At 56.0% G+C, this 21,245-nt stretch overlaps 1 protein-coding gene across 1 annotated transcript; it reads left to right on the top strand.

Moving 5' to 3' along the window:
- The first annotated feature begins 9,405 nt into the window (after positions 1-9,405).
- LOC119090186 (AN1-type zinc finger protein 5) lies at positions 9,406-19,289 on the top strand. Its single transcript, XM_037212976.1, has 5 exons — positions 9,406-9,613; positions 14,169-14,404; positions 17,718-17,861; positions 18,248-18,433; positions 18,990-19,289. The coding sequence occupies exons 2-5, from the start codon at positions 14,260-14,262 to the stop codon at positions 19,136-19,138; spliced, it is 624 nt and encodes a 207-aa protein (XP_037068871.1). The 5' UTR covers positions 9,406-9,613; positions 14,169-14,259; the 3' UTR covers positions 19,139-19,289.
- Positions 19,290-21,245: the final 1,956 nt, after the last annotated feature.

Raw genomic sequence — 21,245 nt, 5'->3', positions numbered from 1 at the left:
ACCCGGCTGGAGCGGGTCGTGTTGAAGGTCGGACACAGCTACCCGGTGAGGCCCGGGCCGCTCCTCGCGCGCTTTGGGTGAAGGTCCCGGGTGACTACGGGTGCGGCTTCACACGAGGATAAGCTGCACGTGATTTTTGCGCCTCCCTGTCCATTCTCACAGCACTGTAGCCGGCTGGAGTATCGTATCAGTGTTGTACTTTTTTTCGTACCAGCTCTGTGTAACGCAGCGAGTCGGTCCGAAAGATGTGGATAAAACGTGAGGCACGACAGCAACGCGCCCTAAAGCCCGCTCGTCGCGGCATCGTTGCTGACAAAACTGGCAGTGTATGTGCTCCAACATACCGTGTGGCACGGCTGGCTCTTCACAGCTTGATGGTGTGATGCGCGGTGTCCGTCACGACCGCGCGGTCGGAGCGTCACGCCAGCCGAGGCGTCGCACTCAGCCGCCGCGTGCCGTCGCCAGGTGCTGCTGTGCTACGCGGAGGACCCGAGCGCCGTGTACCTGCGCCTGCGGGACCAGTACGCACTGGTGGAGGCCATGGAGGCTGAGCTGCAGCGACAGCTGACGGCCTGTCAGACCCACGGCCCGCCGCCCGTCGTCGGGGAGGCGTGCGCCGCGCTCTTCGAGGGCAGCTGGTGAGCGGGCGGACGCATACGGGCGCTGCGGAGGCACTGGACAGACTGCGTATTGGCGTTTGGGAAGCCTCTCTCGTAGCTGGACTGCTGCACCTGGTAGCTAGCGTTTCCTTAGATGTATTGTGTTGATGTCATATGACATGTCACAGGCGCCGCTGTCACAAGGCAACACCTCCGGTGTTGCCTTGTGACTGGCGCCTCACTGCCAAGCGGGGGCGGCGCCGCGCCTGACGCCGTCGCCGTCCGCCAGGGCGCGCGCCCGCGTGCTGGCCGCGTCCGACGGCCAGTACCAGGTGCACTTCCTCGACTGGGGCAACGCGGCGCTGGTGGCGGCCGGCGCGGTGGCGGCGCTGCCTGCGCCGCTGGCCGCCGTGCCGCCGCAGGCGGTGCGCGCCGCGCTGCCGTGGCGGCCGGCCGGCGCCGACGGCACCTGGAGTCGCCGCCAGTGGGACGGCCTGGCCGCCCTCGACGGTCAGCCGCTCACCGCCAGCGTGGTGACCGCCGTCGGCGACGACGTCAGCGTCGCCCTCTTCAACGCCGACGGCAAGAACGTGCTCTCGGTCATCGGCGAGGGCGTGGCGCCCGTCGGCGAGGAGGCGGACGTCCGCCGGCTGCCGCCACCGGCGCGGGTCAGTACGCCGCTGGCCACGCTGTCCGCGTGGGCCGACTCCGCTGCGGCGACGGAGGGTGGGACTTGCCACAGTGCCGAAGGGCTGAAGCCTTGTTCAGTGCATTTGTATTTCAATTGGACACGGTATCGGTGGATGTTGTGTCGAGAGATTAGACATGAAATCCCTGCGCTGTGCGCGCGATGGTCCCGAAGGAGTTTCCTGTTTGGCATTATTTGCATGGTCTGAAGGCTTGCCCGTCCGACGCTGCGCCTCTGGAGCTGCCGTGCCGTTGTGTTTACATGCGGTCACTGACATTTACATGACCCGCGCCGTGTTGTCGGCCGACCGAAGACGGTCACGGGTGTCTCTGCGGACAGCTGATGCCGGACCGGAAGCACGTGGTGGTGCCCACGGCCATGGCGCACCCGCAGCACGTGACGGGCCAGCTGCGCGACGCCGCCCTCTACCGGGCGTACCGCGACACCAGCGAGCGACTGCAGGTCGCCTGCCAGGCCGGTGAGACCTGGCGCCTCCCTCAGAACCTGGCGGTCGCGGATGGGGTAAAGGACCCGCGGGTAATCGGATATCATCGGTCGGAACCAGGAATGTCGTAGCGGGGTGTCTGTCTGCGCTCCTGTGCATTTTTGTCTGATCTTGCTCTGTTCGACTGCGTCAGCACCAGGCCATGGTTCTTGTGTCAGGATCTGATCCATGTGTCAAACTCTGACCCGTGTCGAAGGCTCTGGCCTGTATATCAGGGTCCGGTGTTCCGATTATGGGCCCTATGTCAGCCTGTGAGCAGGGCTGCGGTGCTGCCGAGCCGCGCGTCGGGAGTCTGACCACGTCACGCCTCTGACCACGTCACGCCTCTGACGTGGCGTCAGGCTCCCGTGTCGTGCGAAGTGTCCGGCTCCGAGTTGCCGGCCGGGCCCTGACCGGTGACGCGCGTGCCGACAGCTGCGCCGCTCTCTGCCGCGCCGGCGGTGGGTAGCGCGGTGTCGGTGCTGAGCGCGCCCGGCGGCGGCGCGCCGGCCTGGCAGCGGGCCGTGGTGCAGGGCTGCGCCGGCGGCCTGGCCCGGCTGCGTCTGCTCGACTGGGGTCGACCTGAGGCGGCGCCGCTCTCCCGACTGCGGCCGCTCGAGCCTGCCTTCTGCCAGGTACGACCGCCAACCCTCTGCCCTCGTCACCACCGGTCCGCCACCCCCCTGCCGCCCGGGACGGGGGTCACCCGGCGCTCAGTCACGTGTTCATGTTGTGGTCGCATGCTGATACGGAGCGATTGGTAATGCTGGTTTTGTGTTGGAGGTGTGTTGCTCTGCCAATGCGGTGCCGGCGTCGGCATTATGGATCGCGGTGTGACAAGCAGTGACATTGTGATTGGTGACACCTATGCGAAATACGCGCACGAAGAGTGGATATGTAAGGGGACGTACCAGTGTGCAGCAAATGGTGGTGCTCGGCGAGTGGGCCGTGTGCGTGTTACTGTACGCTGTATGATGGACTGCCGCAGGCCACTGCGATAGGGGTGCAGTTCGGACTGCTGGATCTCGCGGAGACCGAGTGTCTGGAGGCAGATCTCGACTTCTTTAGGAAGAAACTGGTCGGCAAGGAGTTTCTGCTGGAAGAGGTGAGCATGCAGAGATGGAACGTGAAGCTAACACGCCAGTCTTACTCTCTGAGAACTCAGGGCGGCTAAGCATGCCACCTGGCATGCTTAGACCTCTTGGGTTCATGCCTGCGTTTTTGGGAGCGAGCGGCCCGTCCGCCGTTAGTCCTGTCTGCTCTGTTCTGACCAGCCTCGCGCGTCATCCGGCCGCTCAGCTGTGGTGAGTCCCCGTGCACCGTGCGGGTGACGCGGTCGACGTCGCCCGTGGCGTGTGTACGGTGGCGGTGAGCTGCTGTGGCTCGGCCGGCGTGGCGGTGGAGGTGGCCATTCGCCGGCGCGCCGGGCGTGCTTCGGGCGCGACGTCCTGCTGTTGCCTTCTGTGCGGCTGCGGCCGGCCCCTCTGATACTGGAGGCCCGCCCGTGAGCCGTGCTCGGGCAAGGGGGAGCCCGGGCCCCGTTGTGACTGTGCACATTCGGCTGGCTGAGCGCCGCTGACGTGCTGCTGCTGTAGAGCTGAGCTGACTGCTGTCCAGACCGCCTCAGCCTCAGCCGTCATGCCCGAGAGTAGCAGATTGAACGGTTCGGCGCGGGCGCATGCGCCGACCGCGTCGCTCCTTGCCTTTGCACTGCACTCCCCCACGTTGAGCTCCACGCACGGGGGGCGCCGTTGACCGCGGCTCTGCCTCGGTTCGCTTCAGAAAGGCAGCGTCGACGGCGTGACTCAGGTGCGGCTTCACCTTCTCAGCGACACAAACTCCTACTGCTTCAACGACAGGATGCTCGACCGGCTGGCGGCCGGTGAGTGGCTTCTCGAAGGCCGCCGCGGTGTGGCGACGCTCAGCTTTTGGAGCGGTATTGAAGTGTGAGCGGGCAGGGCGTGTGCGGCCCGAAACATCGGCTGGCTGCTCGTCTGTGGATGTGCCGGGTCAGGGTTGTGCTCAGCTGTGGTCAGCTCGGGCGTGGTGCGCCAGTGTGGGAGACCCGACGGCGACAGCGGGGCGGCTGCTGCGGGGGAACTCAGCTGGTAACCGCACGTGGTCCCGGTGTGAGAGCTTCGATCCGGGAGAGGGCAGTGCTGGAGTAATCCGACATGCCGCATGTTGAGTGCATTCTTGCGTGTGGTGACGCTCGCTGGGGGAGGGGGAGGGACACAGTGTCCGACGCCGCGGCCAGCTCTGGCCTCACCGGCGGGCGGGTGTCTGCCCTGACACGGCGCCGCGGCGGCTCCAGCGCGGCAGGAACGCGTCGCCGGAGACGCAGGAGCAGCCGCTGCTGGTCACTGGCCTGCCCGCGGTCGCGCTGCAGCCCGGCGACACGCATCCGGTGAGGCGGCCGACGAGGGATGAGCTGATGGAATGAAGGATGAGGGTTGGGATGAGCCGGTACGGAAGAAGGCTTCCAGTTCTGTTGTTCTCATTCGGCGGTATCAGTTTACATGGATGTTGATTGAGTTATTAGTGCGTGACCCGGTTACTTCTTCAGTCATTTTAGATGATAATTTTTTGAGTCGTTGTCATCTTATCACGGCTCACGATCGGCTTAAGGACGGTCCGCATCTGCTTGCGGTGAGTGACCCGTTTAGATACCGATGTGAAGTGCCAGGCGTAAGTATCAGGCACATTACGCTGCTTTATGCCGTCGGGCGTGATCTAGTGACAGCCACATGTCGATCCTCCGTCGCGCTCAGGCACGGCTGCGCTCCACTCGGTCGGGGCACCCCGTCCCAGTCCACACGGCCGACGGCGCGCTCCACTCAGCCGGGGCACCCCGTCCCAGTCCACACGGCCGACGGCGCGCTCCACTCAATCGAGGTACCCTGTCTCAGTCCACGCGGCCGACGGCGCGCGCCACTCAGCCGGGGCACCCCGTCCCAGCCCACACGGCCGACGGCGCGCTCCACTCAATCGAGGCACCCCGTCTCAGTCCACGCGGCCGACGGCGCGCTCCACTCAATCGAGGCACCCCGTCTCAGTCCACACGGCCGACGGCGCGCTCCACTCAGCCGGGCCACTCCGTCTCAGTCCACGCGGCCGACCTGACGTGCCGAGATGTACCCCGTGTTTGTGACGGTCGCGGTGCGCCGCCGCAGTTCGTCGTGGCGCAGGTGCTGGACGCCGGCCGCTTCTACGGCGTGCTGCTGACCGAGGAGACCACGGCGGCGCTGGAGAGGACCGAGGCCGCCCTGCATCAGCTGATGCAGCTGCGGCCGCCGCCGGCCTGCGCCGCGCCACGGCCCGGCCAGCTGGTGCTGGCCCACTCCGCGGAGGTGGCTGGTGAGGAGGCCCCGTCCCGCCGCGGAGGCGCTGACTGCGCACGCCGCGGCTTAGGGGCTGGGGACAGGGGAGGGGACCTGACGCGGCGGCGAGTGCGATCGGACGTGACGACTACTCAGCTGCCTTACAGGCGCTGCGGTGGCACATTGGCAAGGGCAGCACGTGGAGGTGCGAAATGGTTCCGCGGAACGGTCCTCTCGTGAATTATGATTTGTTCGTGCAGTCACGCGTGTTCAGTATCGCCTGCAGGCGACAGGACGCGGACAGCCTGCCGGGCAGCGCCCGTTCTAATGTCACGTGCTCCGTCTTCCCATGAAGCGAGGCCGAAGATGTCCGCGCCGCGCCTCAGAACCTCCGTACACCATCTGGTTTCCCCGAAGAGCACTCATTTGCTCGCAAAGTGCTGTGCGCCCCAAAGCATGTCGTTCGGGGCACTGGCGTCAGCTCCTGTGACGCACCATAAGTCGCCTCCGGTGGAGGCCGTAGACCATTTGTTTGGATTGAACTGTCGCTTGTGACGCAGCTGTTTTATCCAGATGGTCTATGTCTGGAGCACTGGCCCAAACCGGGCAGGAACCCCTGTTGGCCGTTGTTTACAGCTGAAGTTTGGCCCGCTGTCGACAGAGGGCTGGTGCCGGGCGGCGGTGCTGGAGGCGACTCCGCTATCGGTGCAGGTGTGGCTGCTGGACCTGGGCTACCTGGAGCGGGTGCCGCCGGACCAGCTGCGGCGGATGCCGGCCGAGCTGGCGCGGCTGCCGCCCGCCTCCCTCTGCCTCGGCCTGCTGGGTCAGTGCCGCGCGGCGCCCGCCCGCTCACGTAGACAGGCCGGGCAGGCGCGGGGTGTTTGGGGTGCCAGGGGCATCGGGGGTGGGAGGGGGAGGCTGGCGATGGTCAGCGCGCTAATCAGGGGGATGCGAGATGACGACTGGTAGTTTTAGCATGTCTGTGAGGAATGTATCCTCGAGATTTTCGATCGTCCCCACGTCCCGGCCTCGAGCTCTCGGTGTCACAACGCATCAGCTCCGAGTGGTTTTGCAACCCGTCGAGTTCAAACAGATATCCGGGGCAGTCGATCGCACGATCCTGTGGTGAACTGCTGTCATCGCTGAAACCAGACGACGAAGTTTCCCCTTTTTGATGTGTAATCGTTTTTCGTTGTTTTAAGGGGACGCGGCGCATGCCGGCGCACACCCTCACATAGCGCGCTAGCGATTGCAGAGACCATACTAGCCCTCAGGGGTCATGGCACAACCGGGAATACCACTCGACCATCATAGTTTGTGTCCGCGACGCGTGACATCATCCCAGACCGTGGCACACGGGTTCCGCCGTCGGACGGCTGCGCGCCTCGCCTGACCGGAGCCGTGTCGGCAGGCGCGGAGCGGTTCTCGCCGGCCCAGCGCCAGGTGGCCGAGAAGACGCTGACCGGCGACGGCGGCGCCGACGGCACGCTGCTCGAGCTGGCCGTGGTCAGCGTTGCGCGCGTCGGCGCCCCCACCGTCGTCACGTGCGCGGAGGTGGCCGGCCGACTGCCCGCGACGTAGCCCGGCTCGGAGTGGAACTAGGACCGTTGGCGCTTTATCGACGCCGGACGCCGTCAGACCGGGGCAGACTTGAGTTTGAGATATGCTCCGAACGTGTTCTTTTGTGCGGATCATCAGACACTTGAAGATAATATTTGTTTCATGTACTAGATTGGGTGGTTGCTGTTCTACATGTAGGCAGCCCAGCCACGTCGTAGGGTTCATCATGCATATAAGTGCATCACTGTTCCCACGTCATGGATAAATGTGATTGTTACGTTTTGGTCTGGGATTTGAAACCAGAAGATTTCGTCCAGTATACGGTCATGCCTTTCTAGCTGGTTTGTTATTGCGGTGGTGTCCGCCGCCCTCCGGAGGTCTTCAGCGGAGTCGAGGGCCGGCCACTCCTGGCGGTGCTGCCCATACCCGCACATCCCTGCGCCTCGGAGGCCCTCTGACGCAGCAGCGGCCCCCTACACCGCAGCACGGGGCGGCTGCTCACCCGGCCAAGTTCGCAGTCCCGACCCCCGGGGCGCCTGGGGCCGCCCCGGGCCGACCGTGACGTCAGCGGGCCCGGGCCGGAGTGACGCAGTGCCTGCGCTGGTCACGCTACGTCAGCAGCACCCGATAAGGAGGGGGGGGGGGGAATTGCTGCAAACAGGCTGGACTGCTCCCCAACACGCTGATCAATGTTAGGAGTGGGCGGCGCATGATTTTGAATCGTAGTTGACACCCTGCATTCATCGTGAAATACAGCACCAGCTGTTGCAAAAAAGATGTCAAGTGGCAAATTACAGCACTGCATTCAGTTTAGCAAAATGAAGGCACATGAAAGGCAGTAAATGCTTTGTTATGTTAGGAGGGACATGCCTCCTTTCCTATGACTGATGAACTGCTATCCTGAGCCTTGTACAGCAGGGGTAGGTCCTGAGTTAATCAGTGCTCTCCCTCCATGACATCTGGGATTTGACATCAGTGGGTCTGGAAACCCTGCACAATTTGAGGGGCATTTATGTTCAGCCATTTGAGAAGCCCTCCAGGGTTAAAGAATGTTAAAAGGACCCTTCATGCTCATGTGACTGCAGGGATGCTATGTAGCAGTGCCCCATAGCTTGAGGCCTTTGTAATCCATAACTTGGGCCCTTTGTACCCCATAACATGGGGCCTCTATACCCCATAACTTAGGGCCTTTGAAACCCCATAACCTGGGGCCTTGTACATCATAACTTTGGGCCTTTGTGCCTCATAACTTGGTCTTTGTACCCCATAACTTGGGTTTTTGTAGCCTATAACTTGGGGCCTTTGTGCCCTATGATTTAAGGCATGTTACTTTAACAAAGTTTGCTTTGGAGAATGTAATTTGATTATATTTACTTTTCTTGATAAGATGTAGATGCTAATGTATTGCACGCATCTTGCTGCTTGTACAAGGCAATTAAGTTTCAGAGTGTCAGGATTCAGAATGTACTCTAATTGAGCTCATACTCTGACAAGTGCACTAACTCCCTGGGTTCATTTTATGCCATATATGCATGAAAAAGACACTAAAACACCACATGCACCTGTCTGGCAACACACCACCTACTAACCATTATGGATATCCATAAATATAGAGTTACTGCATGATAACCAGTCTGTAAACCATAGCAAGCATGCAAACAAGATGCTTCAGGCAGACTGGTAGATAGAATCCTGCCCAAAATATAGAAGTTCCTCTATTTGGGACATATTTTAATAATCTTTCCCATACAAAAGATATCATATGATTCCTTCAATATACCAATTCAATAATGTCTGCCACTTTTTTGTAACCTAACCCTAATCAGACACTGTGCTCCACCTCTTCCCCAACAAGATAAAAAAGCGTTGCTTTCAGACTGGTAAAATAATGAAATGGTAAAAGCCAGTGACAAAAACTTGCACTGGCAGAGAATCGACAACAGCTTGCGCAGCATTAAAGCTGCACTCACCACGCATCATCTGTGGTCCATTTGACCATGTGCTACTCACTTACACCTGTATTATTAATTCAGTTATTCTCACTAACTTTGCTCCATTAAACTAAAACAAACTGATCTTTCACTTAAATAATTCATGCACTGTGAAAATGGACATCTGAGCACAAAAAGTGTGTCATTATGAGGATGTGTGCCTACCTTTCAGGCATGCTGCAACCTGTTTTTAATACGGTAGGGCTGTTCAATATTGCATGTGTATGCAGATGTTTCTACCTTTATATCTCTTCTCACTTTCCATCGTTTACAGCTCATACTCTCACTTTCATATATCTGGAACACACACTAGCAAGAGCACCTAAGTACTGTTGAATTCACGTCTCTGACGTTTAAATCATTCAAATAAATGATCCCTTCAAGAAAATTGGAGAAGATTCAAAATTCATCGGAATTAGCACCCCGACCCACGCCAACGCGCAACCACAGGCTCACGCAACTCCAAACACTGCTCGGGTACATAGCGATGGGCAGAAGGTTTTGGTAATTCGCCTTAGGGGTATCAGCTGTTAAGTACAAGTACCATAAATTCTTTCTTTTCTGGCTCTTCTGTTAAAAATCTTTGAAAGCTAGGAAATGGGATAAAATAAAATAACAAAAAATATTTTCTCTATCAATGCAAATTTTTAATCGTTAAGATGTACAGCATAAAAGATCAAGTGTTTGAAGAAGTCGAAAAATGTAGGTACTTATGCAAAGAGGTTACGGAACTGTTTCATCTCTAGGATCATTACGGCCCGTGGGGCAGTGAGCAGCAGGCTCGGCGATTGTGGTGGTGGTGGCGCAAGGGTGAAAGCTGCTGCGTAGAAAGCAAAATTCGTTAAATTTATCCTTGTGCGTACCTTATCATTCATGCAAAATCTTAGGGAAGTGGTTCCGGACATTGGAAGACGGTGACAGCGTCGTATTTTAACATCCTCTGTTAGCACCACCAACGTCTGCAGTGCGAGGTGAGTGACGGCCATGTTCCTGGTGTGCTGCGTTACCTGTCCACTTTTGTTTGTTATATGACCAACCATGTCTTAACGTGTGCCTGTACTTTCGTGATTCCTGGCACGTTTGGAGTGTCCTTAATGCAACGGTATTGGTTTTCGGGTTGCAATAGTTTGCGCTCAGGCTTTGTAATGGGTGTCAGTGACCTTCAACTTCAGTTTCTTTGTGTTTCGTCTTTATACGGTCCCCATGTATCTGGAAGAGATCCTCTTTTACTTCATGGTTATTTTGATTAGGCTATTAAGATGTAGCATGAATCTTGTGAATGCTGGATAGGAGTCTGCTTGCATGCACTATGTAGCATTGGTTATGTGGGAATCACACATGCACTGCATGTCCTTGGCTTAAGTCTGCACTTGAAAGGCAGGCCTGAACAAGAAAAATGAATGCAGAAGAGGACTGTGCTTAATTAGGTGGTGAAAGTCTAAAACATTTAATTATTGCAGCTTTGGATTTGCTTTAGGCAGATTTACCTGGGGTTTGGGCTTCAAATAATGTGCCAAAGCTGATCTGAGTGGCAGGGGTGGTGCAGGACCCCCCAAAGAGAGCTCTGTCCATAGGTGGAAGCTAGGCAGGCATGATCTGGGATAACACTGGTTTGTACAGGAGGCTTTGTTTAAAGTTATGGGAATGATCAGTAATCATAGACTGACTTAGATCAAATGATAGATATGCACCATGACCAAAGGTTGGAATAGTTTTCATTTGTTCTTTAGAAGTCTCCTAATTGGTCATCTAGCACTTTCCATAAAATTGGTTATGCTAAATCTCAAGTTGTTTGAAGTGATGTGTGCTGGTGGCTGGCAAATTCCACTCATATGCAGAATGGGCTTCATATGGCCAGGCAACTGGTACGCCCTTGAACCCATTTCATTGTCATAGTCACATGGTGACTTAATGGTATTATCCAGAGCTATGGCTAATGAACTAGATACACTGCATCATGTTAGCATATTACATGAAGGATCAGAATTTTGCTTTCTGGACCTTAGGTTTATGTGATGATAATGCTGTACTGTGAGCAACAATGGAGAAAAATATCAAAGACATATTTTCATTAACACATCTGCACATCTTTTGTTATTCAGTACCATTTGTAACCAATTTTTTTAGAACAATCAAACTCCTGACTAAGTTTTGGACATAAATCTGCTCTTGGCCTTTATCAATTATCAACAGCATGTTACCTCATGCTCCATGGGCACTGCTTCATGCTCCAACATACTATATACTTTGGGATCCTATTCCTTATTTGAAGGTATCTACTCTTTGTTTGATACCTTGATATTTTTTTGTTTGTTTCATCTGTACATAGGAATAGAAATATAGAAATATCTCACCAACAATTAATAATGATGAGTAAATAGGTTACTATTGAATGTTCACAGGAGATGACCTCAAGTGGACAATATAGAGTCAAGAACTGAACTGAAAGCATCCAGCTGTGCTCCATGTATGGCAAACTTTTGTTTGGGATTGAACCAAATTAGTGTCAATGTCTTAATCTTTGGATGAACAAGTGTCCCAAGGTCTCAGAACCTAAAAAGTTCCAATAATTCTGGTTTGACATCAACATGGCTTCATCCAATTTGAGCCAACTAAAGCCATGTTGTCATAAATGGTGGTTTGAGTTGTTTTGATCCTGCATTCTCATCTCACATCATTTGTTTTATCTTGTTAGTTGTATCAGGTACATACATACATTGATGATACACTGTACACATGGTGGCATTACACAATTACATCTTAGTAAAGTGAACATACAAGATTACTTCATCATTGGTCCTATTTTAAGGCATTTTTGTTTTGGGCTGAAACTAGATCCATGTTATCTTCTCAGTCTTTGGAAGAGCAAGTTTACCAAGGTTCCAAGGTTTCCCAAGTTTCCCATTTTTAGAACTTCAAAAAGTTGCAAGAATTTCAGCTTTGCTATAGGCATCTGACCGAGCTAGCTTAAGCCAACTGGTCATAAATGCTGGTTTGAATTGCTTTCCTCATGTATACATGTCTTACATCATTTGTTTTATCTTGTTAGTGATATCAGGTACATATATTAGCAATGTACTGTACACCTGGTGACATTACACAATTACTATTTTGGAAAGGGAACATACAAGATTGCCATAACAATGCTTGTATCTTTAACTGATGTGTATCTCTTCTCCCAAATGGATGTATATATATATATATATATATATATATATATATATATATATATATATAGCAGATGGTGCAAACATAGCACAACTGAGCCAGTTAAGCCTAAAGAGGCATTCTGACTGTTTTGATAAAGTTTGGACCACTATTCCCCAATGTTGGGATGTTGGTTCAATGTTAGGCCATTTCTTCAAGCTTGATATTAGAAAAAAACACTGAGGCTGCTTGCATTTTTGGTTGAATGTATGTGATATGTCTATGCTCATGAATAGTAAACCATTGCTAGTTAAAAATAATATCAGATTATGCACTGTGATAAAACTGTTTTATGATGCTATCAACCACAATTTCATGTGAACAGTTCAAAAGTTATTTCACTCATTATGTGATGCAATTGTTATTCAGGTTGCACTTACACACAAATTTCCATGTTTTTCACATGTGACATCCAGGAGAGATGAAGCCAGATGAAGTCTGTAGTCAATTGGGGGATATATATATATATATATATATATATATATATTTATATGTATATATATGCATTTGTGTATATATGTATATACATATATGTATATATGTATATATATATATATATATATATATATATATATATTTATATATATTTATATATATATATATTATATATATATTTATATATATATATATATATATGATGTGTAATTAGCATGGTTCTACCTGTATGTTTTTCTTTTCATGTTGAAAGACATGTGGTTTAACTACTACTGATACTGGATGATGTTTGTGTTTGGGTGATAAATATTGTAAGTTGGATTGGTTCTAAACAAGACATGCAGCTTTACGAATGCAACTCTGTCCCCCATGTTCATATTTGTTAGTTATACTGGGTCATATACTTGTTAGTTATATTGGGTTAAATATTTGTAGAGGATAATGGTGATGCCTTTTTCTCAATTTATGCTTTCAAATTGCCATCTTATTGTCATGAGTGTTATGTCCTTAAACTGTAATTGTGACTTAGTGTGTGAGATTATGGCCACCAGTGATTTGACTGTGATGCCATGGTGTAGAATGCCCAATGGTGTGTTTTATTTGGGAATCTGGTGTATTATATTTTTAGTTTTCAATCCATCAGGACTTGCAAAAAATATTAAAGTAGAGATTCACAGTTTTGAATGTAATATTTGTTGAGGAGTTATCACATTTGCAAGCATTTGTGTGTTGCAGTTAAGAACAATGCATGCACTAAGCTGTCTGTGCCATCTATAGTTGATGGGTGTTGCATGCTGAGACATTGCATGGGGACATCATCTGAAAGGGTGTTGATGTCATGGGCAGCATGAAATTTCACATTCCAACCTTTTGATCTGGAACAATAAGCATGCTTGTGTTTTCTTCTTTGGTAGCCTCTGAGCTAGCTGTGTGGTTTGTTCAAATGGGTGTATGAGTGAGCCAACATAAGTAAGGTGTTTTCCAAAGTGTGCTGTGTGTGAGAGAGAAGGATCTTCAGCTCCTGTCTTTTTTATGCATTATCAATTCAGATCCCTTATGCTGAGTTATCAACCTTCAGTGTACCAGTTGGTGCATGTTAAACAACATTATAATGCAAAAATTGGTTCAATTGGCAGTCTTTGACATTTCTAGCTGGATGTACAATCACAAGTGACAAGAGTCAAGGGAGGTTGAACAGAATCAAATTCCCAACAAACATTGAACTTTGTGGCTGTGCTGCCTGTTTGAGGTTGTGGGAACATCACACTTAGTCAAGTGAAGTCTCAATACCAGCTGTTAGTGCGTGCAAATGGCTTTGTGTGTCCGGCCCCACTGAGAGCAATGTAGAGCTCTTTCCATGGTTGTGTATAATTTTTGCATGCTGTTGTATCATTATTGAATTATGCCTTTCTTAATATTCTGTGGCAACTTTCAGTGAATAGATTTTCAGCATACCCATGGCATTGCTGATAGATCTTGCCCCTACAAAACCCCCACAAAAGCTGAAGTTGTTTGATGTCGGGATGAAAAGATCATGACTGCTATGTGTATGTAAGTGGCTTGTCATATGGTGGTGACTGTCATATGGCAGTTGCGATAAAACGCTGTGAGATGTGGTGACATCTCATACTTGTCAGTTATATTTTGTGTACGGTCAGCTGAGATAAAAGCCATGTATGCATATAAGGCCGAGATCAAGGCAATGTACGCAAGTAACTTGCACCTGAAAGGCAAACTGTAAATTTCGGTCGCGGCATTTGTCGTTGTGATGGCCTGACGCTCGTTTGGTGTTGAGCGTTTGGTGGCTCTCTGTTGATGATCTCGGTTGACGCTCGGTTGGCGGCTCGGTTGATGACTGACCGGCGGACCGGCCTGCTCGCGCAGCGGCGCGGCGGCGCCCGCTACAGCGGCCTCGCCTGACGCGGTGTCCGCGCGATCCCCCGAGACGCCGGTCACCGGGCCCGGCCAACCAGCCATGGACCAGGAGCAGAACCAGATGCAGTCGGCGCCGCAGCTGTGCGGCAACGGCTGCGGCTTCTACGGCAGCCCCAGCTTCGACGGCCTCTGCTCCAAGTGCCACAAGGATATCGCCAAGAGCCAGGCCGACAAGGCCGAGCAAGGTGAGTGGTCGGTGGCGGGAGAGCGACGGCAAGTTTCGGGGCGCGAGCGTGTGACCGACGCAGCGTGTCGCCGCGGACAGAAAGACGAGGAGGGAGTTGGAGTGACGCTGCGGACGGTATACCGCCGGCTGCTCCATTCTCGAACCGCGGCAACGTCCCGGGTGAACAGCTTTGGGCCGTGACGCGGCGCCGGGCCCCCAGCGCTGCGACGGGCGGCACTGTGTGATGACGTCACCCGGGCCATTCCATCCTTGAATGGTGTCCTGGTGACGTCAAACACGGATTTGCGGCGTCAGGCGGCGGGCGTCACCAAGGTACGTTTTGAGCCCGGCATAACCGCGTCGTCGCGGCGCCCACGCGCCCATAAAATCGATAAATTAATCATCGGGTGCGCAGCCGAAGACCATGGCAGCCAAACGGAGCCTTCCGAAGGCGGCGCCTCGGAAGGCTCCGTATCTCCCTTATCGGCGTCGAAGCCATCTGCCCGGCGGGGCAGCTGGAGAGGCAGAAAAAACGCCCAACTTCGCGCTGCCCTGCGGTACGGGACGGGCGGACGAACCTGAGATGCCGGGGGCCAGCCGCCGGCGGGCTGGAAGTGACCGGTCTGCCGGACAGGGCATTAGAGCGGCGGACGGGGGAGGGGAGGGACAGGGGTCCATCCCGAACGCCAGGTGACGGTGGCCGCGTGGTGGTGCTGTCCGGCCGGTTGGCTGGGCGGCGGCGGGCGATCGGTGATGCCCGCGATCAGTGAGCGCCATCCGCCTCTCCAGCCGGGGTGAGGCCTGCCGGGCGTTAGCCGTCGGTACCGAGCACGTCCAGAGACCGCCGGTTGACGGGTCAGCAACGTCACCGTAGAAACGCATGGCCCGCAACCGAGGCGCGCGCCAGGCATTGGTGACGCGCTTGTAAGAGGTGACGCAACTGGAGCAGCTGGCTGGAGAGAGGGGTCGGCAGGGCTAATAACTCCGTGGTCAGTGGCTGAGATGGCTGAAGCGGATCACGGGCTGGCTGAGGTACTCCATCGCCATCGGGGATGTGGAGTTATGATCCCCTGTCCAACTGCACTGCTTCCGAGGAAGGGGTGCGGCAGCGGGACGGTACCGCCCGGCCCCCGTTTGACAGGCCGTGACGTTGGGTGGTGATCGGACGTGAAGACAGCGTGTGGTGCGCTGGTGGCCCGGGCCGTTGCCGCCGGCCCCTGTTTGACAAGCCGTTACGTTGGGTGGTGATCGGACGTGAAGACAGCGTGTGGTGCGCTGGTGGCGCGGGCCGTCGCCGCCGGCCGGCCAGTAACCGGCAGGTGCCTGGGTCCGTCTCCAGGCGCGGCGTGGTACGCGAGCCCGTCGGGGTCGCCGGGCTCGCGCTCTTTGTCCTCCAGGGTGGGGCACGGAGGTATCCGCCGCTCCGGTCTAGTATGCATTGCGCTTGTCAGAAGGCCATCGCTCATTTGCCGCGATGGTATGATCGGAGCGCGCCGGCGACCCCTCGAGGGTGGTCTGTCGAGCGGTGCCACTGAAGTGCCGGCTCGAACGGCGACCTTGTGTCGCAATGCCCCGCCTGAGCTCGGGCACTGCGGCCGCTCCGGACCGGGTGGGCTGTTTCGGAACGCCACAGGCCGCCGGGCGGCCAGCTCCGCGGTCCGCAGTCGGCCATTTCGGAACACCTCGCAACACTCCGAGGGCGTTCCACGTCGCCAGCCCGCCGGGCGGAGCCGGCCGGACTTTGGTGCAGCCGTCCGCGGCTGCCTGGCCCGTGCTCCTGATAGCGTGGCCCCTTATCCGCCTCCCGGCGCGTCGCCTGCCGATCTCCCGGCCTGCCCCCCCCCCCCTCCCCTGCCCCGCATGGACGTCAGTGTCGGGTATGTGTGGTGTCTAGCCGCCGGTCAAGGTTGGCTGACGTTGTGGCTGCGTCAAGGCCTGGAGCACCGCCCGCCTGCTACGCTTCACAGGATATGGGTGTTTGCTTAGCGATGGGAAGGGCTCCCCTGAATACTATTACCAGCTGATTATGCCTCATTCCGCCCGGGCTGTGTCTACAAGGCTGTGCAAGGCGAGAACAGTGGAACATGCGTGGGTGGGTGTGTTGAAGGGAGGGGGGAGAGCTACCCGAGTGGGTAGGGCATCCTACGTTTGCAATTAACAAAAATGTATTTCGCTTATATGTTAGTTATCTTTCTCGTTATTCGGTCTCGCCGTTTCGCCTTCCATATGACGTGAAAGGACGCCGTGCAGGATCGGCGGCGTGCGCTCCCTACCATTTATAAACTTAGCATGATTACCTCGCGGAAAATAACAGTGGACTGGCCTCAGCGAAATCTTGTGATTGGTCTCAATTTGTGTGTTACTAGGTAAAATTGTACCCCACTAGACCAGGTCAATTGACCATCGTTTTCAGGATCGCACTACTTCACCTGCTCATGCCAATATATACGAAGCTATGGGACAAGGCAACATTAAACTTATACCGACATTTTCCTTGTATAATTTTGAATATTGTTTAGCATGTACTTTGGTGCGCTTTGAGTAAATATTGCGCATATAGGGTTTCACGAATGTAGAGGCCGCCTCGTCACCCGTGATCGGCGGAATCGGCGATTGCCGTGGCCGTAGATCGCCGTGCATTATTTTTTAATAAAACGTCTTCACTTAGAAACCAGAAACGCTGAGGTATGTCTTTGCTATCTAAACACGCGCGGGGCACACTCAAGCGGCTGGTGAAAATTTGGGTGCGATTACGCTTCATACCTGGGAGATACCGCCAGAACGCTTTCGATGGACGGTATCGCCTTGTCTCACCCTTCCACTGGATCCAGACGAGTATTTAGCTCTTGGCGTTAAGCATTAGGGTGGTTAAGGCTGGAAATAACCGAGTAAGAGTACACCAGGAGCCTCTTGGTATCACGGTTTAACCAGTCTGGTAATTGGAAAGCTAAGGTTGGCATGTAAGGTGTGACAGTTTGGGAAAGTGCTCAAATTTTCGTGGTTCTTTCCAGAAGCTCCATCCTGGTATGCCGGAGATCGGCTACCTTTTATTAAATTTACTAGTCCGCCTTTGATCTAGACATCGAAGTGTGATTCCTATCGTATGGGATCATTTATAACTCTGGTCTCAGCTGATACGCCGGCCACGGCCTGTAAACAACTATCTTTAACTCTGGTCTCAGTTGATACGGTCGTGCACGTGCGCCGCCCCCGTCGCCGGCCGGGCAGTCGAAGCGCGCTGGCCCGCTGGCCCGCCGGGCCGCCGGACCGCCGGACCGCGCCTGACCACGTGACGCCGCACCGCGCCTGACCGCGGCCGGCTGTAATTTCAGAGCAGAGCGGCGGCGCTCAGTCGGACCTGAGCCAGGTGCTGCAGGAAACCAGCGCCCTGTTGGCGGCCACCACGGCCCAGCCCACCGTGCCCGTGCTGCCGGCAGCCGCCGCCTGTCGCCGCCGCCGCCGCCGCAGCGCCAGAGGTAAGGCGCAGAAACGCCCGGGCAGATGGACGGCGCTGGTGCCCCCCCCCCCCCCCCCCCCCCCGCCTGCCTTTAAATGCCCGCCAGATTCCCGCTCGGTGTTGTTTTAGTGAAATAGCGATGGCGATTGCCCTGATGATTGATGATAATCATGACGATGATGATAACTGATGATTGTTGTTTCTGTTGCGGGTACTACCTGCTCGTGCCTGGGAGCTGTCAGCGACGTAACGTAACGTCGCACCACACGTCAGCTGGTCGACTGAAGCCCATATACGATGCAGTCCGAATGTGCACTCTGTGGTACGCAGTTCACGGGCGCGAGGGGGCTTTCGTTGTGCCACTGTGCCGGGCTGCGGGCGCGCGACCCCTCGCCCGGCCACCAGCCCCTCTGTCGAAGTCGCTCCTCATCCCCCCGTCACCCTCCACCCGGCAGAGTCTCCCCGAAACGGACCAGGAGCGGACAGCCGCCGCCGCCGACGTCGCCGCCGGCTCCGCCTCGCCGGCCGACGCCTCCGGCAAGAAGAAGAAGAGCCGATGCGAGGTGTGCCGGAAGAAGGTCGGCCTGACGGGTGAGTGGGATTTCGAGACGCGCAGGCTGCCCTGCGGGAAGGCCTCCGCGGCCGGCCGCTGCCTCACTCCCGCGGCTCGGAGAAGCGCTGCGCCGTCGGGAGACTCTGCACGGCGCACGTTGCGGGCGGCCGCGTGCCAAGGCGGAGCGAAATGAAAACAGTCGGTCACATGGGCTGTGCTGGCCCAGCGTAGTGACGCCGCGGCGACTGCGCGAGCGACCGGGGCCCCGCTCGCGCTGCGTCACTGTGACCGGGTCAGGCGGACCGATGCTCGAGACTGAAGACCGTGGGCCCGAGCCGTACCGCTCCAACCGGCGGAAACGGGCCGGCTGCGTCAGGAGGTAGTGTGCCACGCTCGTCTACGCCCGCATCGCCCCGGCGTCAGCTTCAGCGTGTCGTTGTTGATCTGAGTGTCTTGCTTTGACGTTGTGCGGTGTTTGCTGCGCATCCGCTATGGTCACACCGAGTGCTCCGCGATCGTGACCTTGTGAAGGTCGCGGTCGCCACCTGTCCCGTGACCGGCTGTCGCTGAGTCTCCGGCCCGTCTCGTCGGCAGGGTTCACGTGTCGCTGCGACGGCCTGTTCTGCTCTCTGCACCGATACAGCGACAAGCACGACTGCTCCTTCGACTACCGCGTGCTCGGCCAGCAGGAGATCCGCAAAAACAATCCGGTCATCGTCGGCGAGAAGGTGAACAAGATTTGAACGGGCGCCGGCGCGCCCGCGCGGGCCGGAAATTAGCCAGTGATAGCCGGGCGGCGTCCCGTCTCCGTTCCCCTCGCCGAACGCGGGTTGCGTTCGGCCCGTCGCCAAATCGACCCGCACGCCTGTGCGCCCTCCCCCCGGCTGCGCGTGTCCCGCCTGACCGGCCCGCGCGGGCGGCGGCGCCCGGCCGGGCCGCCCGACCACCGCCGGCGGCCGGCTGGTGATGTAGATAGACTGGGCGGCACAGCCGCGCCGGCCACCGCCGGCCACCGGAAATCCCCAGTGCTACTAACGCGATGGTATCGTTGATTTAGCTTAGCGGTGCGGTGCTTGGCTTACACGGCGTCCGGTGCCGCAGCGCGTCGCTGCGCATGCGCGCGGCGAGGACCGGCGACCGGGCGCGCGCGCACGCGCACTATATCATTGGTGTGGCTCAATGGGTTGTGTGTGCGTCGCGAGCCGGCGTCGGAGACGTCTCGCATGGACCGAGAGGTGGCCCGGCGCCGGGCGGCGCCCGCTGTCCTAGATCGTTTGGGGTGTGTTTGTGTGAGCGTGTTAAATCCTGGCCGATCCAGGCGTGTAGTATTCAGCCGAGGCGGTTTAATTTGTCCGAGGCGGTTTTTGTGTTGGATAAATCGCATGCATAATTACTGGTACGTGTGCGCAGTGGGTTCCAACTATAAATGTGCACGCTCGACGTGGACTGTTGATTTCCGCGGTCGGTTGTAGACGTGCAATGGCAGGCTACCGTGCGCCGACGGCGGACGGATGGCGGCGACGCTGCTTCCATACTCCACTAGTTACGGCACTCTTGTATAGACGGGCCGGCCGGGAGGCGCGGTGGAGCCGGCGCACATAACAGAGGCGGTCGCCAGCGCGCGGCGGCCGGCCGGCTTGCGGGGCTGACTGGATCTTCTCGTGCGTGTCACGATGCGTCAATAAAGTAACGTGTTGGTGCTGCGACTGCTTTGCGTGTGGGGCGCGGCGGCCGAGCCGGCGCGCGCGTCGCAGGCCCGGGTGGACGGCGAGCGTACCCCCTGCGGCTGCCTGTCGGCGTTCCAGAGGGCTGTGCTCTCCTGGGACGGGTGAACACGGCTGCGCTCCGGGTGGCGCGGATCAGCACGGAGACGGCACCACACCTGTCCGAGGCCACTTGGAGGTCACGGCCTCGTGTTGGCTTGTGGGAATAATACCGCCACAATCCAGCAGTCAGCGGAAAAACTGGCTCTGTTCCCGGACGCCAGACTCGTGCTGTGGTCTCAATGGAACAGGGGCGTTCCTGGCCTTCTACAGAACGTGTTCAACGGACGTTTGCTTTCTTGTTATGCGCGTTCATTGTGACGTGCCAGCTGGATACGCATTTCCGCGAGTCATCACTCGCGGGCTGCCTGGTCGCCCGTCACGTGGCCGTCGCCCCTGGTCACGTTGGTTCTAAATCTGAGGCAGCCGCAGCGATAGACAAATCGTCTTCGTTTGTTTGTCAGGCGGAGGCGACGAACGTTCGAGACCGATAGTGCCACCGACGACGGAAAAGAAGCGTCTGCTTTATGGTTTTGGGGGCGATAGTGCATACACACTAGAATCCATTTCAAAAGAAATACCTGTAGTGTCTTAGTATACAGGAACACAGCAAGCACGGACAGCTGCGCACCTGTCGAAAACGACCGTACAGCATTCATTCGGCGTGGGCGCGTGATGGATTGACTTCTCGGCGCGTGGGTATGGTTCACCGGGTGCCGGCCTACGTCAGGACCAAGTTAGTCCCTGACGTAAGGCACACTTTCTAATTGGTATGCGAGAGGCAATTCTGCGGACAGTTTAAGTTGGTTCGCTGTTCTTGGACAAGCCCCAGCAAGACATTTCCGCGCGGTTGCCGGGAGGGATAACGTGGTTTCCAGCGTTTCGTGACTGGGTGCGACATTTCGCGGCGGTGGGACTGCGAAATCGTCATTTCACGCGACATCGCCCCAGGGCGCGGTCTGTGGGCGCTGCGACCCAGCCGGAACTTCGCTAGCGATAACCCGGGCGAAACAGATCCGGCGGCGTGTGACCAGATGATGTGGCGTGGGACTGCGGTATGCGTGCGCCACCTCCCCGTAACTCGTGC

This window comes from Pollicipes pollicipes, unplaced genomic scaffold (genome assembly GCF_011947565.3).
Source record: "Pollicipes pollicipes isolate AB1234 unplaced genomic scaffold, Ppol_2.1 Scaffold_3087;HRSCAF=3621_pilon_pilon_pilon, whole genome shotgun sequence".
In the NCBI taxonomy this organism is placed as follows: domain Eukaryota; kingdom Metazoa; phylum Arthropoda; class Thecostraca; order Pollicipedomorpha; family Pollicipedidae; genus Pollicipes; species Pollicipes pollicipes.
The sequence above is the reverse complement of the archived record's forward strand: the minus strand, read 5'-3'. Positions and strand labels throughout refer to the sequence as shown.